This window comes from Sminthopsis crassicaudata, chromosome 5 (assembly GCF_048593235.1).
Source record: "Sminthopsis crassicaudata isolate SCR6 chromosome 5, ASM4859323v1, whole genome shotgun sequence".
In the NCBI taxonomy this organism is placed as follows: Eukaryota; Metazoa; Chordata; class Mammalia; order Dasyuromorphia; family Dasyuridae; genus Sminthopsis; species Sminthopsis crassicaudata.
Genome location: NC_133621.1, coordinates 34,241,412 through 34,260,533, shown reverse-complemented (window position 1 = coordinate 34,260,533; position 19,122 = coordinate 34,241,412). Strand labels below are relative to the sequence as shown.

The 19,122-nt window shown below is 50.2% G+C and overlaps 1 protein-coding gene across 1 annotated transcript in view; it reads left to right on the top strand.

Moving 5' to 3' along the window:
• Positions 1 to 19,122, top strand: part of GALNT15 (polypeptide N-acetylgalactosaminyltransferase 15) — a 39,570-nt gene extending 20,448 nt beyond the window's left edge. Inside the window, exons 4-10 of the mRNA XM_074270116.1 lie at positions 4,549 to 4,716; positions 5,987 to 6,104; positions 6,492 to 6,686; positions 9,226 to 9,357; positions 10,933 to 11,037; positions 12,486 to 12,629; positions 16,777 to 19,122. Of these exons, the coding sequence (XP_074126217.1) occupies positions 4,549 to 4,716; positions 5,987 to 6,104; positions 6,492 to 6,686; positions 9,226 to 9,357; positions 10,933 to 11,037; positions 12,486 to 12,629; positions 16,777 to 16,923 (1,009 nt within the window). The 3' untranslated portion in view covers positions 16,924 to 19,122. The remainder of the gene's footprint in view (positions 1 to 4,548; positions 4,717 to 5,986; positions 6,105 to 6,491; positions 6,687 to 9,225; positions 9,358 to 10,932; positions 11,038 to 12,485; positions 12,630 to 16,776) is intronic.

Genomic DNA, 19,122 nt, shown 5'->3' with positions numbered 1-19,122 from the left:
GAGTGAGCAAGAGCAAGTTCAGGGCTGATTAAAAAAAAAAATGATGCTCGGCAAATCTTTGGGGTGCTCAGAACTGATGAATGAAAACTAATAGCTGGAGCCCAGACTCCTTGGGTGAACTACCCGGCTCACGTCCCTGCTGCCAGAGGGAAAGAACTCTGCTCATGAATGGAACAAAGATAAGAGGGTTTTCTAAAGGGAAAGGCCGCTCACTCCGTCTCCTGAAGGCCGCCTCATTGAGATCCAGCCTCAGGAATCTAAAGTGGGGAAAGGTGGGAGAAGGGGGACAGGCAGGGGGAGAAGCCGCTTCCTTTTGGAATGGGGCATTTGTGAAGGGCCGGCGTGACAGACACTGCTGGAGAGAAGCAGAGGGGTCAGACGCAGGATCGTTAGAGATGAGAAGGATCATGAGACCATGTGGATAACAGGATTTAGATTTGGGAGGGACCTTGGAGGTCAGCGAAACATCTGGGAGGAACCTCGGGGGCCTGAGAAACAACTGGGAGGGATCTTGGGGCCTGAGAAACATCTGGGAGGGACCTTGAAGGTCAGAGAAACATCTGGGAAGGGTCTTGGGGGTCAGAGAAACAAGTGGGAGAAATCTTTGGGGGGGGGTCTAAGAAACATCTGGGAAGGGCCTTGGGGGTCAGAGAAACATTTGGGAGGAGCCTTGGGGTTCTGAGAAATAATTGAGAGGGATCTTGGGAGATCTGAGAAACATCTGGGAAGGGCCTTGGGGGTCAGAGAAACTTCTGGGAGGAGCCTTGGGGGTCAGAGAAAACAAGTGGGAGGGATCTTGGAGGGTCTAAGAAACATCTGGGAGGGGCCTTGGGGGTCAGAGAAATATCTGGGAAGGGTCTTGGGGGTCAGAGAAACAAGTGGGAGAAATCTTTGGGGGGGTCTAAGAAACATCTGGGAGGGGCCTTGGGGGTCAGAGAAATATCTGGGAGGGGTCTTTGGGGAGGGTCTGAGAAACATTTAGGAGGGAACTTGGGGATCTTCTCATAAGGATCAGTCCAGAAAGCCGGCAGCCACAGTCTAGCTCATTTTCCCTTCAGTGGCTACCTGGCAGCATTTCGGTGACCTGTTGGCCTTTTCTCTGAATCAGGTTAAGCTGATTTCTTTTCTCATTTCTTTTCTCATCCTGATGCTATCCAGGGAGATGCTGGCAAATGTTAAACAACCAGTCTGGGGAGGGGAGGGGAGGGGATGCACTTGAGACACTTTAAAGTTTAATCTGCATTAAGAACATTTTTCTTCATCACTTTCTTCTAACTAGACCAGTAGTGTCAAACTCAGAATGGATCCCTAAAGGTCATATACTGACTTAGAAAACCACAAATTAACAACATCTATATCGTATTATATATTTTTTTTAAATTTCCCAATTACATTTGAATCTGGTTCAGGCTGCAGTGGGAAAGCCTGCTGGGAGTTTGAAACCTCTGGAATAGATAATGGACAGAATAATAAATGGAGCCCTTTGCAGTGTTTGTTGATGTCCGAGGTATAAACAACTGCTCACGCTGCAAATTTAACCACCTGTGGGCTGGGTACAAACCATCCCCGGCCACCACTGAGGCTACCTCATGAGCCATCGCTGGACTGCCCTTAGGTCAGCCACAGCTTTGGTGCTTTAGAGACCGGGATATTCCAAGGTATGCAATAACACAGCATCTTCAAGAAGACACTTTTATTAAAAAGATGAGGTTTTGCCCCAGGGACCAGTTTGGGATAATTAAAACCTCGGCAGTTTCCCAAATGGATCTAGCCTGATTTCTTCTTCCTAGTCTATCCTGGACACATCCTCATTATCATCGTCTACACCACACACACACACATTTATAAACTCATTGTGTGTGTGTGTGTGTGTGTGTGTGTGTGTGTGTGTGTGTGTGTGTATGCAAGTTACATATATTTATATGGACAGACAGACTCACTCAGTGAATAGGTCATCCATCTCTAGCCCGCTAAGTGCAAGAAATACAACCTTTGGCATGTGCCCCAATCCCTCCCTGCTCCAATGATCCGGGTCACTGGTGCTCAGAGCCGGCCCAGGCCTCGAAGTCTGCCTCCTTTCACTATTCCTACTTGGCTCCTCCCAACAGGACCTCAAATGCCAGATCTCACAGAAGGCCTTTCCTGGTTTCTCGGTGCATATACTCCTATTCCCCAATCCCAAACTCTTCACTTTTATTTTTATTTATCTGTCATTTTCCCCAGTAGAATGGAAGCTCCTCAAAAGAAGAAACAATTTTATTTCTTTCATGTTGTTCCTTTGTCTTCATCGCCTCTCACGATGGCTAGCATGCAACAGGCATTTAATATGCTTGTGGAACTGGGAAATCCAGATATCTAGGAGAGAAGGAAACAACATTAAGAAATGGTGGTTACCCAGTTTGGTTGAAGAACAGAGGATGCCGCCACGCACCTGGAAATGTAGGCTAGGTGCAGAAGGGCTGTTACGTGCCGAGCTAAGCCAGGTGTTTTATTAAGTCATACTAGGGCGCCACTGAGCGTAGCTGAGCATCTGGTAGGAGCTGTTTATTGGGAGGAGTCCCCCGAAAGCAGGATGAGGAAGGAGAAACATGGAGCTGAGTCTGAAGTCAGAAGACGGGGTCAGATTTTTATTCTGCTACTTCTCTGCTGTGGTCACTTCTGGGGGACTCACTTTCCCCAACTGTAAAATAAAGGGATTGGGCCAGATGAAGTCTATGCCCCTTCCGGCTCCTAAACAAACAAAACCTATCAGCCCGTTGTAAGACTGGAGTGGGAGGACACTTAGGAAGCTATGGAGCAGTCCAGATGAGAAAAGGCGCCTCTGGTAGTGAGAAGAGAAAGGAGAAGGGAGGGTGGGCAAACTCCACTGGAGACTAAATCCATAGGAGCCGGCACCTGAGGCAGAGCAGATGGAGAGAGCCTGGGGGCCGCTGCCCCTTCCATCCCCTCCAAGTTGTAAGGTTCTTCTGGCCTCCCAAGACCATAGTGAAAGGAAGCTGCTTCTGCTTGCTCTCTGTGGAGGGCCACTACTAAGGCAAGGGGGGAGAGGGTCCCTAAAAGCCACCCCCCCAAGCTTCTCTCTGTGACTGTGCGCCTCCGGTCCCCAGGGATGGAGGGTAGGGAGATGGGTCTCAGAGTAAGCACACAACAGGGCCGGCTTCCCAGACCTGGGCTCCGTTTCAGGCTCCACCACTCGGCTTATCCGGGGTCTCAGTTGACCCTTGGCTTCAGGTCTTAATTACCTCCGAGTCATAGGAGTGGGCCTGAGCAGTTAGCAAACTGATGGAGTTTGTAAAATGAGATTGGGACAGGGAAGGAAGCACTCCAAGACCCCGGGTTGGCTGCCGGCCATGGGAAGGGAAGTTTCCTCCTTCCCCCCACCCCCCAATTTGTCATATCACTGAGATGTGCAGAACCTTTGGGATAGAATAGAATACGGGCAGGAGCAGAAATTGTGGTGACCCATCTCCCTCCACTGGGAAGGGCATTTGAAGGTCACCACAGCCTAGCACAAAGCTGCCCCTGCCAAGTTGTGAGGATCAAAGGGGACAGTGTTTGTCCAGTGTTGGCAAGTCTGCAGGAACCACATGAATGCTAGTTATCATTATGACTTGTCACAGAATCTCAGTAGAATGATGTGTCTGTGGGGGCAGCCAGCAGGCCCCCAGGTCTGGAGTCAAGAGGGCTGAGTTCGAATCTAGCCTCAGACACATCACTTTCTAGTTGTGTGACCCTGGGCAAGTCACTTAAGCCTGAATGCTCAAAAAAAAAGTAAATGCATGAGAGCTGTAGCAGGCAGTATGGTAGCTGTGGGGGCTCCAACTCCCCTCTTGTGTTTGTTATACTTTTTATAAAATGATCCATTTTTTCCACTCTCTCTTTATAAAAGAAAGATGGGTCACATGATAGGTTAGGAGCAAATTTGAGCAGGGATTAGGTGAGGTCAGGAAAAATGGGGCTTCTGGGAACAGTTCCTCAGGGGCCTATTTCTCCATCTGTAAAATGGAGATAATTCCTCCATGATAGTCAACCAATGAGCAATGATCCCATATCTACCATATTTATTATTCTGTTAGACACTGAAAGGCAAAAATGAGAGTTCCTGCCCCCAAGGAGCTTACATTCTTTTGGGACAGGAAACACTGATGTACACATGCATGTGCGTGTGTATAAATCCAGTTCTACCCTGAAATGGTAGGAGGAGTTTATTTTGAAGGAAGTGCCCCAGAAGCACTTGATTTAGAGCATGCATGTGTGTGGACTTGCAAGATTCCCAGCTTTAGGACCCACAGGGTCCTCTGAGGCCTCTAGTTCAACCTCGTAGTGGATTTTCCAAGGTCCTGATGCCAAAGCTAGAAGCGGGGAGGACCTGGAAGGAGGCAGGTTTCTATCTGATGCAGGACAATTTTCCCAACCATCAGACCCATCTACAAATGAGGGGAGTCCCCGTCCCCGACTAGAGGCAGTTCTTATTTAGAGCTTCCCCCCCCTCCCCGAGGTTTTCGCTGTCCAGAATCGTTTTTACCCCCACTGAACAATTCTCTCTAGGAGTCGAGTGGTGTCTCCTATCATCGATGTGATAGACTGGAAGAATTTTCAATATTATCATTCCATGGAATTGCAGCGAGGAGTATTTGACTGGGAATTAAATTTCCACTGGAAACCTTTGCCAGAGCAGGAGAAGAAGATGCGCCAGTCTCCCATCAGCCCCATCAGGTAAGATGTGATTTCCCAGCATTCTCTGTTCTTGTCTTTACAGCATTAGCATCTGCTGGGAGCATCCAGTGTCCCCTTTTTTTATCTTTCTGCGCTCAAGCCCCCTTCTTGGTAATGGTGCGGAATGGCAGCCAAATCACAAGTCACATGTTACTCCTCTGACCTTTGGGGGGAGGACTTTGGGGCAGGCAAGGCTTGCCCAGGGTCCCACAGCTAGTAAAGTGTCATGTGTCTGAGGCTGGATCTGAACTCAGGCCCTTCTGACTCCTATCCACTCTGCCATAGCTGGTCCTCTCTCTTCTGAGCCCCTGGGAGGGTCCGTTGCTAGGAACAAAATCAGTTCCTTCCCAGTCTCATCTAGACCTAGACTGAAAATAAAGGGAGCTGGGTTTGAGCCCCAGATCTGTCACAGCTAGGTGGCCCTGGCCAAAGCTCTTCCCTCTCTGGACTGTGACCGCCAGTATCCTTCTAGCTTTGAGAGCTCAAAGGGGAAGGGGATCACAGACCCGCCGCTGGTTTATCCCATCCTAAGGCTGATGGATTCAGTGCTAAGTACGTGGACCTTTTTGTACAGCCGAACCTCCACAAGCCCCTACTGACCACCTACTGTGCGCGGTAGACGATGCTAGAACAGAGATGATATAGAGAGCAGATGTAGACAGAAAGAAAGATACGTAGAAGACAGACATAAAACAGACCGATAGGAAGTTAGATGCGACAGGAGACAAAGAACAGGTGAGTAGATTGACAGGTCAGTCGGTAGAATAAATAAGAATTGTTTGTCATTCTCCACTTGGTTTGGTTGGAAGTGCCATCTGTGCGATTGCTCAGTTTCTGGGAGCTCCTGGAGGGCGAACCCTTTCACAAGGGCCTTCTCCAGCGCCTCGCTCGGCACAGGTGCGGTCCCAAGCCCTCGGAGGCGCACAGGGCCCAAGCCGCTGCTGAGAGGACCGACCGGCCCAGACAAGCTCGGAGAGGCGAGGCTCCGGCTGGCCGGGCCGCTCACACAGCCCGAGAGGAGAGAGCTCGTGACTGAAGGACCACAGGGATTCCTCCCATGGAGGCAGCACGGCCCCTGGGAGTGCCCGGAACTCGGAGCTCAGGCTCGGAAGCCCCTTGGGGCCAGGGACTCGACTTCTCCAAAGCAGAGCAGCTCCGGCTGCTGTCCACACCTAGTCCGAGCTTGCTGAATGGGGGGCGAGACTTTGTAACCCCCAAAAGGAGCTGGCCGAGCTCGCCGCTGAAATAACCGCCCTCTCACCCTCTGCAGGAGCCCTGTGCTGCCGGGCGGAGTCGTGGCCATCGACCGCCATTACTTTCAAAACACAGGAGCCTATGATTCTCTCATGTCCATCTGGGGCAGTGAAAACCTGGAGCTGTCCATACGGGTAAGGGGCGCACAAGCCGGGCGGGCTCCCAGCCGACCGCACACCGCATCTCTGTGTTTGCACTTGGGTTTGGGGGGAGGGGCATCTGAAACACAGGGGGCCCACGGTAGAACACTGCCAGGCCCCTTCTGTGCCCTCCGCGCACACACCATGCCTGTGGCCAGGGCCTCTGAGAGGGCAGAGTGGAGCAGACTGCCGCCTCCCCCGCAGCGGCCCCCAGCCCCCCACAGGTGCTCTCACACACCCCCCCCCTCCAGTGTGGAAAGTCCAGCTCTGGTCTAAAGACGCCAACTTTCCTTCCTTCCTTTGGGAATGTTTGTGGCTTTCAGACCCTTGGAGAGGGAACCTAGAAGAATCCCCTTTTTCTTGCTTTTGCCCGGACGGCAGGTTTGGCTCTGCGGGGGCTCTGTGGAAATCCTGCCCTGCTCCCGAGTGGGGCACGTCTACCGCAACCAGGCCCCCCACAGCTCCCCTGAGCAGGAGGCGGCCCTGAAGAACAAGATCCGGGTCGCGGAGACGTGGCTGGGCTCCTTCAAGGACACCTTCTACCAGCACAGCCCTCAGGCCTTCTCCCTGAGCCAGGTAAGGGAGGCGGCCCTCCCGCACCGGGCCCCAGGCTGGAGAAAGGGGCCGAGCGGGGAGGGAAGGAGCGGATGCCCGGCGACCTTCGTTTGGGACGTCCTGGGATCCCAGGCCCCGGAGGCTCACGGGGACGCCGCGGCCCTGGCACGTAGAACCCAGCCGGACGAGGAGGCCCCACGGGGAGCCGGGGCAGACGGGAGATTCCCCGGTCTTTCTGACAGTTTCCCATCCTGCCTTTAAGCGTGAGTTCCTAGGGCAGCTCCCCACTCGAGGGGAGAATTTCCATGCAAACAGCGGCCTGGGAGAGAGCGCATGCCCCAATAAAGCAATCCGTCAGAAAGCATTTACTAGAAGCGCCCCGTGCCAGGAATAAGAAGGAAAAGTGAAACAGCCGCGGTGTGCTGGGACCCCTCAGGTGCTGGCCACTGGGCCGCCCGGCAGAGCCGCCGTGGCGGGGTCCCACTGACGTGGCCCCCGTAACCACCCCAGCAGTAAATAGCTCAGATAACGACATCCCATTTTATAGACGAGGAGTCCAAATCTCCAGTAAATGCCAATCAATAAGCATTTATTAAGCACCTACTGTATGCCAGCACATGGGCCAAGCCTGGCTGTCATTAGAAGTTTTTGAAATCTGGGAAAGCCCCCCCCAGGGGCCTCTAATTGTGCTGGGGGGTGAGGCTCAGAAACCTGGAGGAGGGGGGTCGGGATAGGAGAGCCCCCTTGGGGCCCAGTTGTGAAGGGCAGAGAGCAGGGGCTCCTCGTTACAGGTCACTCCTGCCACCCGGGGCGTGGGGGTCGGAGCCGCCGGGATGACCCACACTGCCCGGGACCGGGGCAGTCTCCACCTCTCACTGACCTTGGGTAACTGTGAGTGGCACAATTGCCACCAATCCCAATGGGCAGAATAAGGGCCCAGACACCTGTCAGACCGCGGGCCAAAGCCAGAGTGGATGCTAAGTTCTGTTGTTTCTTCTATCTGCTTCTGGGGGGGGGGGGGGGAGCAGACCCTGCCCCACACCCTGCCCCCAGACTGGCCTGCTTCAGGGAAATCCCGCCCGGCTCTTGGAAGGCCGCGGGGTCAAAGGGCGCTTGTGGGCCTCTGCTCTGCGCACCGGGCTGTTCTCGCCCCCGACAGGTGAGGGCACAGACGCGGCTACGGGGGCTCCAGAGACCACCTACCCAGGGCCTCGCCCCGACCGTGGGGGGCCCAAGCCACGGGGCCGGCCTGAACCGGACTCTGGGGAGACACCCCGCAGAGCGGTGGGGAGGTCCCGGCCCAGACACGGGGAGCTGCGCCCCTGAGCAAAGCCCCTCCCCGGCCCCGCCAAGCTCTCGGAGGGCACTGGGAGATATTCCCACCCCGGGAGCGCTGCAGAGCAGTGAAAGCCGCCCCGCCCCCACCTCATCCCTCTTTAGGCCGGGCCCCAGCTCAGGGCGTCTCATCCCGCCCCCCTCCCCGCTCCGAGCCTGGGGCGGCTGCAGAATCCGAAGCCAGGCCCGGACCACAAGCTGGCCCGCCCAGCCTCGGGGCCACCTCCCGGCCCGGGCCCGCGGGCGCCGGGGGAAAGCTCTTGGCCCAGCGCAGCGCTCCCTGGCCGGCCTCCTCTTCCTCAGGGGCCCTTTCCCCTGCTTGAACTCTCAGCTCTGGTTAATTTCCCTTCTGGAATCTTGCGCATCCATTCTCAAGGCGAAGGGAGCCCCCTGCCGGCCGGGAGGAAGAATGCAGCTGACCACAAAGTCCTCCCGGCGGGGGGCCGCCCGCGCCCGCCGCTGCCTTTCTGAGCTCCTTTCGTTCCCGGCGGAACTCGATGCGGGGTGCTTGTCCTCCTCGTCGCCGCCGGGAGCAGAGGGAGGAGGAGCCGGGGCCAGGGCCACAGCTCCGGAGTCGTCCCATTACCGGGGCTTCGGCCTCGGAGGCCTCTAGGTAATCCCGCTCTTTCTGGATCATTCCCCAGGACATCAGGCAGGACCAGACCCCCATCCTTTCGGCTGGGCCCCCGTTCTCCCGGGGGCCGGGACCCAACCCCGTATCCAGCCCTGCTCCTCTCCCGCCCCCTGCCGCTCGGGAGCGCTCTCCCCTGAGCCCACACCCGCAGGCCCAGGAGAAGCTGCTCCGGTTCTCAGCCTCCCCCTGTGAGAACAGCCCACGGACCTGCGGCGCTCGTCCATTAGCCCGGTTTGGGACTCTCCAGAAGGGGAAAGAGCCCAGGGCCCGGAGTTTGCCCCCTTCCCCGACCCCTTCGGCCCGCACGGCGCAGGCCCGGCGGCTCCCGTCCTCCGGCCCCTGGGCCAGGAGCTCCCCGGGATGATACCCTGGCCCGCCTCGGGCTCACTGCCCTTTTTAGAGGCCCGGTTTCCGGGGATATCGGGGCCTCGTCAAAGTGGCCTAGAACTAACCAGGCATTCTGCAAGCCGGCAGGGCTTTAGCATCTCCGCGGTCTGGCTCTGCGCGGCCACCGGGACAGAGAGAACGCAAAACCAGGAACCGGGCCTTTCTGCACCGGGCATTAACCTGGCTCCCCGTGTCCCCCTCCAGGCTGAGAAACAGGACTGCCGCGAGCGGCTTCAGCTGCAGAAGAGGCTGGGCTGCAGGACCTTCCACTGGTTCCTAGCCAACCTCTCTCCAGAGCTGTACCCGTCTGAAGCCAAGCCAGGATTCTCCGGAAAGGTAGGGATTTTCCCAGGGAAAGAGGAAGGGCACTGAAATCTGTCCGTCCGTCCATCCCTTACCAAGTGGCCGCGAAGTGCTGGACCCAGAATCAAACAACGAAGCGATCCTCTGTCCGCGGGGGGGGAGATGTTTGTGGAGACAAAAAAAACGGGACGCGTCCGCGAAACAACGCGCGCTGTGGAAAGGGGAGGTGACGACGACTGAGAATGAGGAAAGCCTCTTAAAGGAGGGAGTCTGGGGGAAAAGAGGCTCAGAGAGAGCCGAGTGCTCCAAAAGGAGAGAGAGCATCTAGGCAGGCTTCCGAGGCAAGAGCGGGCAGAAGCACCATGCTTCTATTGCTCTGCAATCCCACCATGCCGGGACTAGAGGCATCTGAAAGGCCTCTCTCCTGATTCCTTTCAGGACTGCACTAGAGAGCTCTCCCGAGCTCCTTCTCCATCCCGGCTACCCCCGGGGGCTCAGTGCCTTAACTGGAGCAGGGCTCCCACAGCAAACTCAGAAGGAAGCCTCCCCGAGCCCTTCCACTGCTGGCGGCTCTGCCTGTGTCCTTCCACAAGTCCATCCCGCAGTGTCACCCGGCCCCCGGGAGACTTTGCTCCCTTTCGTTTTGCTCTTGGCTATTCAGGAGTTGACAGTGACAGGGCCCACGCCAGTTGCCTGCCTGGTCACTCCCTGCAGGGTGTGCCTCTTTCTGGCTAGCCATAGCCTTCTGTGTGTTCGCAGGCAAGTGACATGCTGTAGCCAATTTACACCTACCATGTTTCTTTCTATTTCTTTTGTTACTCATAATTTGAATTCTCCTAAAATACTCGTGATCATGATATGTAGCTTTAATTTTTGTCTCTGGATTCCCAGTGCCAGGCAATAGTAGATATTTAATAGACAGTCTTCTTAACTGACTTGAGGCCATTTGAATCATCAGAATATTCATGTTAAAAGGTAGGATTCTGACCCAATGAGGAAGCAACCTAGAATTCTCGAAAGCCTGTGCAACTTGCCAATCACAGCACAACATAATCACTGTTTTATTTTTCTCCCTGAACTGTGGGCTCGGCTCCTTTCCTATATGTGTTGAGGGTCCATGATTAAGTGAGCATCCAGAGACACAATCGGGCTAAATGTATGGGCTGCCCTATCCAGCCAAACATCATGATCTGAGCAACGTGCATTTTTCATCCATTTTGTTTAGGAGTGTGGATGGCTAGGCCCATCTCTTTCATTTTCCCGGGGCTTCACTGTAAAGTTTTTATTGTGTAGCATTCTGGAGCATGATACAAGTAGAAGAATGCTATATGCAAATAGAAAGTCTTCCACTGATACAGAATCGTTGTTCCAGTGTCCTCTGGGTGGCCAACAAAGACTCACCACATTCGGATTCTGTTGCTGTCATCCATGAGCCTGTCCATGATAGGGAGAGCCCATGCAATCAGCTACTCTATGCTCTTGCACCCCAGGTGCTTCTGCTTGTGAACTGGGTTTTGTACCCCAGAATTTGCCCAGAACAAGGGAGACAAAGTCCACGACAGAAGGCTTCTGGGTCGTTATTGACTTGGTGTCATTTCCACTTTTCAGCTCTACAACTCTGGAGTTGGCTCTTGTGCAGACTGTGCGCCTGGAGGGGCACTCGGAGGAGGCCTGGTGGCACTGTCCCCCTGCAGTGACAGCTGGCAGCAGCAGGTAAGGGGGCACAGTTTCATCCAGATCAGCTGAATGGCCGAGTAACGGAACCTCACCTCTGGTGCCCCATCATTTACCGCAGATCATGGTTCACGGCTCTTTGGGGCCCTGGAGCCCAGGGCCCTCATTTTAAAGCTGAATAAAGGCAGGTGAGGGATTCAGCCGGGGACCTCTGATTACAGGGCTCATTCTCCCCCCATGGCTTCTCTCTTTCCATGTGTCCTCACTTCCACCTACACACACAGTGCTTCAGTGCACGCTGAAATCTGCCCCCATCTCCCACTTAGAATGGGACTGACTTGTCCGCAGCCGTGCCTCAAGGCAGACATTCTTCGCCTGTCAGGGCTCCGGCACCAATAATAACAGTGACCTCTTTCGTGTGAAATGAACTTTGGTGAGCTACAAAAGCCCCTTCATAAACATTGCCTTGTTTAATCCTCACAGCTACTCTCCTGCTCCACCATCCCCACCCCATCCCACTCATAGAAGTTGGGAAGATTATACGGGAAGATTATACCCTTTTTACAGATGGTCAAATTAAGACAATTAAGAAGTGAAGAATCTCACCCCAAAACACATCTATTAAATGGAAGTCTTCTGTGGGGACAGAGGAAATGAACCTGTGGCTCAGAGTCAGAGGACCTGGGTCAAAGCCCACCGGTCACTTCTCACCAATATGAGGGAGCTATTAAACTTATTAAAAGAGTATAAAGCCTGACACCCACGTTGCATTTCTTCAGTGCATGTGCTCACCCTTACCACCTCCCTGGGAGGTGAGTATTATCCCCATTTTACAGGAGAGGAAACTGAGGTTCAGAAAGATCCAACAGCCTCACAGGCTGCAGTGTCTAAATCACAGCTGTGCCAGGACTGTCAGGGGACCTTTGGCAAGCACTCCCCATTTGAGCCTGTTCCCTCATTTGCAAAGTGAGCAAACTGGGGTAACACTGGGGTCCTGCCCAGCTCTACATCTAGGGTTAGGAGCAAGATTCCTGGCCTTCAGCCACATCGAAGTACATTTCATGGAACCCCAGCCAGCCCATCCCGCGAGACAGAGGTTTGGAGATTGCTCTAAAAGTGTGTGTGTGTGTGTGTGTGTGTGTGTGTGTGTGTGTACAGTCTCTCCCTTTTCTCCAACCCAGCAGTTTTTCAATTGTGTCTGACTGTGGTTGGCCATTTCCTCCTTCAGCTCATTTTACACACGAGGAAACTGAGGCAAACTGACTTACCCGGGTCACACAGCTAGTGAGTGCTAGAGGTTGGATTTGAACTTTAGTCTCCTTGACTAAAGGCCTGGCACTCTACCCACTGCACCACCCAGCACCCTGACTCAGTGAGCCATTCTCTTAAAGAAAAGATAAAAAACAAAGAGGAAAAGGAGCAGTGTAGCAGAACTACCGCTGCCTCCACCGTGGCAGCCCTGCTAATGACCATGCTCTCCCTTACAGCACCTGAAGTACACAGGCAAGAAAATCAGCTGTGGAGAGCAGGCCCTGCTCTGCTTTGACGTGAACCAAGAAAATCGGGTGACTCTTCAGAACTGCACAGAGGAGACGCGCTCCTTCCAGAGGCAGCACTGGGAGGTCCAGGAGGTACACAGGAGCCCAGCGAGAGGCTGGCAGAGAAGTGGCCGAGGGCTGGCTTGGGGGCTCTGCCCCCTCAGGGCTTTTGGGAGGGACCATTTCATGCCCCCTTCATAGAGCAGGCTAGGTTAGCCATGCCAAAAGGTAAAGTGAATGCTCTGGGTAGATGTAAATAACTTTGACTCTGTTGAAGAAAGCCATCAGCTCCTTAGGAAAGCTCTGATGCTGAAAGTGAGGGGATGGGAGCAGCGGAACCCAATGATGGGATAGGATTTTAGGGGCACAGGCAAGGACATCTCCTCCCAAATGATCCAATCATCTCTGCAAACCTGCATTCCGCCCTCACCACTGAAGGACGTGGTTACCGGCATTACTAATATGTTAACTCCCTCCAATACTGCCACGGCTCTCGGCCCGATCTCACCCTCCTTGGTCTGACACACATGACACCGTGGCCACTTCCTCCTTCTCATGGGTAATCTAGGTTTGGTTTTGGCGACCCTGCTCCTTTTTCCTCGTCTGACCGCCTCGGTCCCCTCTGCTTGGTTCTTCATGCACATGTGGGTGTCCCTAGGGATCTGGCCCGGGCCCAGTTAGGTGTGCAGTGGCTAGAGTGCTGGTCTTGCAGTCAGAAAGACCTGAATTTGTGTTATGGGAATGAATATATAGGACCAGCTAGGAATGACTTTGCTCTTCTCCAGAGCACAGTCATCCATGACTACTCTGAAAGACCTAGGATCAAAAATCCTATCCATACCCAGAGAGGGAACTGGTTGTGTCTGAATACAGATTGAAGCATTCTCTCCTATCTTTATCTCTCTGTCTCTCCATCTCCCTGCTGTCTCTCTCTCTCTTTTTAAATTTAATTTTTCTTGAGGGTTCTTATTTTCTTTCACATCTTGACTTTCATAGAAATATTGTGCATAACTTCACATGTGCCTTCTTAACTGTGGGTGAGAATAAGGGAAAGAAACGAACTCAAAAAATTTAAAAATAAATATTTTAAAACTTTGGTTTTGAATGCAACTGGGGGAAAATATTAAATAAATCAAATACAAAAAGATCTGAGATTACATTCAGCTTCAGACATTTCCTAGCTGTGTGATCCTGAGCAAGTCACTTAGCTGTTTTTGCTTCTCTCAGTTTCCTCAATTGTAAAATGGGGCCAATAACAGCACCCACCCATCCATCCCATTAAGCTCTTTGAAGGCAGGAGAGGGGCATTTATTTATTTATTTATTCTTTTTTTTTTTTTTTTTTTTTTTTTTTTTTTGCCTTTTCTTTGTTTCTAGGCATTTAGAACTGAGGATACTTAAGTGCTTTTGATTGGACAACTGTCTACTTTTCCTCACACCACACAACCAATCAGCTGCTCACTCTTGCTGTTTTTCCTTCTCCCCATCTCTCATCTCCACGCCTCCCCCAACTCTGCACTCACCAAGTTGCCCCTTTAGCTCAGGTCCCCTTCCCTTTTGCCCCTGTTACTGCTGCAGACCTTCCTTCAAGGCTCTCCCTCCTCCCCATCCATCCCCTGCACAAACTGATAAGTTATTTTCCTTAACTGCCCATCTGATCACTTCTCTTCCTAGTTTATAAATAAACTCTAGGCACTCCCCAATGCCTCCAGCAAATGCAAACTCTCCTGTTTAGCTTTTGAAGTCCTTCATGATCTGACACTGTCCCTCCCTTCTGGCCTCATTGGACATTTCTAATCCCCAGATATTCTGGGGGTCAGCTTTCCCTCTGACTCTCACCACAACTCCTCATTTCCCAGATCTCCCACCTGGTCCTTCCCATCTAAAGTTCCAGTTTCCTGCTTTTAGTCTTAGATTCTGATCATCCATCAAAGACAAATATTTATGAAAAAAAATAATAACCCTTTCAGCTGTTACCAGTCACATACAGTGAGTTCCAGAGCTCTTCTTGAGATCAGTCCTCACTAGGGAGAGGGCTGCAGGAGATAAGACTTAGGTTATAATTGGTGGACTAGAGCTACCATAGAAAGGAAAGGGGAATAGTATTTCCAAGGCAAATTTCTCCTATTGTTTAATTTAGCCAAGACACACCTGAATTACAGACACTATTTCCAAAACATTTTCTTACATTCATAAAAAACTGCCCTTCCGGCCATAATGCCCTTCCCAAATGCTAAATCATGATAAATCAAGAACCAGGATGGTTTAATGTGTGAATGAATGCAGAATCTTAGAATCTGGATTAGAATCATGGTCACCTACATGAATGGCTTTCAAGTCACAACCTCCTGCCTCCATGTCCTCAACTCTAAAATGGGGCATAATAAGAGCACTCACCTCCTAGGAGTGTTGTGAGGGTCAAAGAAGAGAATATTTATAAAGTGCTGAGCACAGTCTGGTACGTAGTACATGCTAAATAAATGCTAGTTGTTATTTTCTGAGTCACTCTCTGAAAGCTATGTAGTAGTGACTAATCCTTTATTACTAGTGATAAACTCTTATTTTCCTTAATTTTTTTCCTTCAGAAATTACTTTTTATTATTTTTTGAAAATTTAAGTTCCAAATTCTCTTCCTCCCTCCATCACTCATTAAGAAGGCAAGCAATATCTTCCACCTGATTTCATAATAACAACTCAACAAGCATTCATTAAGCATTTATTATGTATCAGGCAAAAAATATTCCCTGACCACAAAGTGGCCAGATTCTATAATGACATATTTAAACAATTATGTACATACAAGGCACATACAGGGCAAACCGGAGGTAGTTTCTGAGAAAAAGCACTAGTCTTGGGGGTTAAGGGGGAATGGATAGGCAACGTTTTCTTGTTAAAGGTCAGATTTGAGCTGGGACTTGAAGGAAGCCAGGAGCCACAGGGCAGAATCGGAATTTTTTTTTTTTTTTTTAGGAAATACAAGTAGGAATCTGGGGAAGACTATATCAGTTTATTACAGGAATCTTATATAAATAAACTATTGGGTTTTTTGTTTGTTTTTTGGGGGGAATTGTGAGGAAACTGGAGATAAGGGACTTGCCCAGGGTCACAGAGCTAAGACGTATTAAGTGTCTGAAGCCAGATTCAGACTCAGGTTCTCCTAACTCCAGGGCCAATGCTCTATCCACTGAGCCATCCAGCTGCACCCCCTCATATAAACTATTATTGATTAAGTTTCCCAAGAAATAAAGAAACCCTTCTGGAGACTGAATCAGCTGAATGAAAGGAATAGAGAAAATGTCACAATGTTAGTAGAAAGTACTTTGGTTGTGGTGAGAGCACATCTTGTCTGCATCTCTAATTAAGTGGAAACCTCCATTAACTAGGACTGTGCCATTAATGACAATATCCATAATAGGCCCTCTCTGATCCCAACGAGCTTTCTTAGTCATCAGAGGAATTGGGTTCAGAAACATTTTAGTCCTCTGCAAAAGTGGGAAAGCCGAGGTGCCTAAAGAGAAGACGGAGGGCTCAGAGAAGCCAGGAGGTAAAGCTGAAGAAGCAGAGTTCCAGACAAGGCAGACAAAATACCCAGCTGGGGAATGGTGTGTCTTGTTGGACCAGAATCTTCTAATAAACACAGCACTGACCAGGCCAAATCAGAGTTTATGGTATTTAGTATTTTATTCATCGTTAGCATAATTGTGTGCTTTTCCCCCCTTTGATCACAAAGAATATAGCGGAGTAAGGAGGATCCTGGACTTAATTCAGTTATTGCCCTTACAACTTAATAGTTGTGTGATCCCTCGCAAGTCACTTACCCTGTGCCTGCCTCCATTTCCTCATCTAGAAAGTGAGGAAGTTGAATACAATCCCCTCTAAGGTCCAGTTCTGAATCTAGGTGATAATCTGACAATGTGGAAAATGAAATCTCACTTAATGGTTTTACAAAAAGAGAGAACCTGGGAGCAAAAAGCCACCCCACAAGATGAGTGCTTTGCAGTTTTTCCTATTTAATTATCTGTGCTGAACATGTCACTTTTTGTTTCTCAGTGGTCAGCACAGGGCCTGGCACACTGCATGGGCTTCATGTTTTTTGACTGACTCGATAGTAGATGTTAACAGTTGATAACATTCTGGGATACAGGAGCCACGTTTTGGTCTTTGCGTCCCTGGGGCCTAGCACATGGCAGACACTTAATACGTGCTTACTGAATGGATCAATGATCAATCTTTTTTTCTAGAATGGAATGATTGTCCACATCCTTTCTGGGAAATGCATAGAAGCTGTAGAGAGCGACCATGAGAAGAATCTGTCATTGCAATTGTGTGACGGGAAAGCCAACCAGGTGTGGAGGTTTGACCGCATCCACGCCGTGGATCAGCGGTGAGCAGAGGAAACCAGACAGAAGCCTGCCTTCGTGTATGGTCTCCTAGGACTTCAAAACAGCCCAAGCTTGAAGAGGAAAAGCTGCCTTTGTCCCGGCTCTTGGGTGGTTTGGAGGACATCAGCAAGACACAGTGCAAAGAGCTTAGAGTCACAAAACCGAGGTTTACACCCCAGCTCTATCATTTCTTGTCCATGGGAAATTGACCATGGCACTTACTTTTTTGGGCCTCAGTCTCCTCCTGTAAAATGCAAAGGTTGGAGAATATAGTGACTGAGGTCCCTTCCAATTCTTAATCTAACATCAGTTCTAGCTGCTTAAGAGGATCAATAGTCTTCACTGTGAGAAAATGAATGTATGGACAGGTACTGAGCTCTTCCTTCAGCTGTCAGGATGAAAAGACTGTCCTACCTTAAAACTACTTTCTTCACATCTGACACAAGAAAGGAACTTGAACATCTTTGGTCATGTCTATATAGACCTTAGCTTAAAAAGGCCAAAGTCTCCCACTGTGGATGGGGCCATCTCCAATCATTCTGATCTACATCTGGACACTGGACCCAGTTGGCTCTGGAGGGGAAAGTGAGGCAGGTGACCTTGCACGGCCCTCTCTCATTTAAATCCAACTCATGGTCATGATATCACCTTCCCTATGTCAGGGCCCTCTTTGGGAACGTAGGACAAACAACAATCATGAAATGAAGTGAAAGAGGAAATATTTTGTACAGTGAATGTCCTTCCTGGCCACATATCACATAGATTACCTGTGACACCTTGGGTATTTTTGTCTCCCATTACTGTACAATGATTATATATATAGATGTGTATATGTGTATACATATATGCACACCTATACGTATAGTCTTAGGACAATCAAGAATGGGGTTCAAATCCTGCTTCTGACACGTAGGCAAATCACTTTACTCTTCAGACAGACACACTCATAATGGCATGTATGTATATGTGGATGGTGGCAGCCAGGGGTAGTGGCCCCAAAAGCAGGAAGACTTGAGTTACAGCTAGCCCTTATCAGCCTCAGGACCCTGACTTGTAACCTGTCAGTGCCTCCAAGGGTCTGAACAGTTGCTGATCTGCATTTGTTGAGGGAGTTTTCTAACCAGCAGTTCCCTATGCCATTGAAATCATATCTGAATCTATACACACACACACACACACACACACACACACACAAAGTATAGTTGGTTACAAAATTCTAACCCTACTCTTTGGGGTATGATGGATACACAGAGAGAGGAGAACTGCCCATGACCAAGCACTGATTCATTCTCCTTAACTAGAAAAGAGTGGAACCCTTGAGGACTTGGGCTGGAGAAAAGTGGGAGTAGACACTGGTAGAAATTCTCAAAGGAAGGAGCAGGTAGGTTCCCCTCATGTGGGCAGGAGGTTGGCCATATTTGGCACGGGGTCATGGGATCTGCTGGACCAGAATGGTTGTTAAATAGGAGGCACTTAATAAATGCTTGCTGATTTGTTCATTTGGAAATCTTTCCTCCATGTGACAATGTACAAATGTTGCTTAAATACATAGCTAGGTTATCCTGCCTCTTCAAAAGCATTATGCCTTCTTGAATGAAATGATCCCTCTCTCCCTAAAATGGAGCACTACTCCCATATTCTCAGACCATGAACGTATGAATTTGTAAACTTCCCCCAAAGTGTCCATCTTCTGCAAGAAGTGAATGAAGTTAATATATTTCAAAGGAGTAAAAGCAAGCAGATTTGTATGGGCTTGATGAGCTATACTACTTTTGACTTCTGTCACATGGGCCCATTTACTTTTCCAATACATGGTTAAATATTCAAACTATTTCTCCTTCCTTGTATTATGCTCCAGATGGCCTTCCTTTACTTAAAAAATGAAAGATCATTTCACAACGAATGCCTTTTCCTGACTTCAGATTTATCTTGGTTTAAAAGAAATCCTCAAATTCTCAGCAACATTTCCAAAAATTGAGTGTTAAACGATGGTAGGAAAAATTCTGTCACAACTATTATGCAGGGGATGGTCAAAGAATAATAAAAAAAAAATCTCTAATTTTTACATGTTTTTACTATTGGTATTTAATGTTTGCACCACAAATTGCTGGCTTAAATTAATATAAAGAAATAAAGTTTATTTCAATTGTATTTTGTGGCTAATGGTAATAAAAAAGAGGATACCAGTGGTTTATTTGGTAGAAA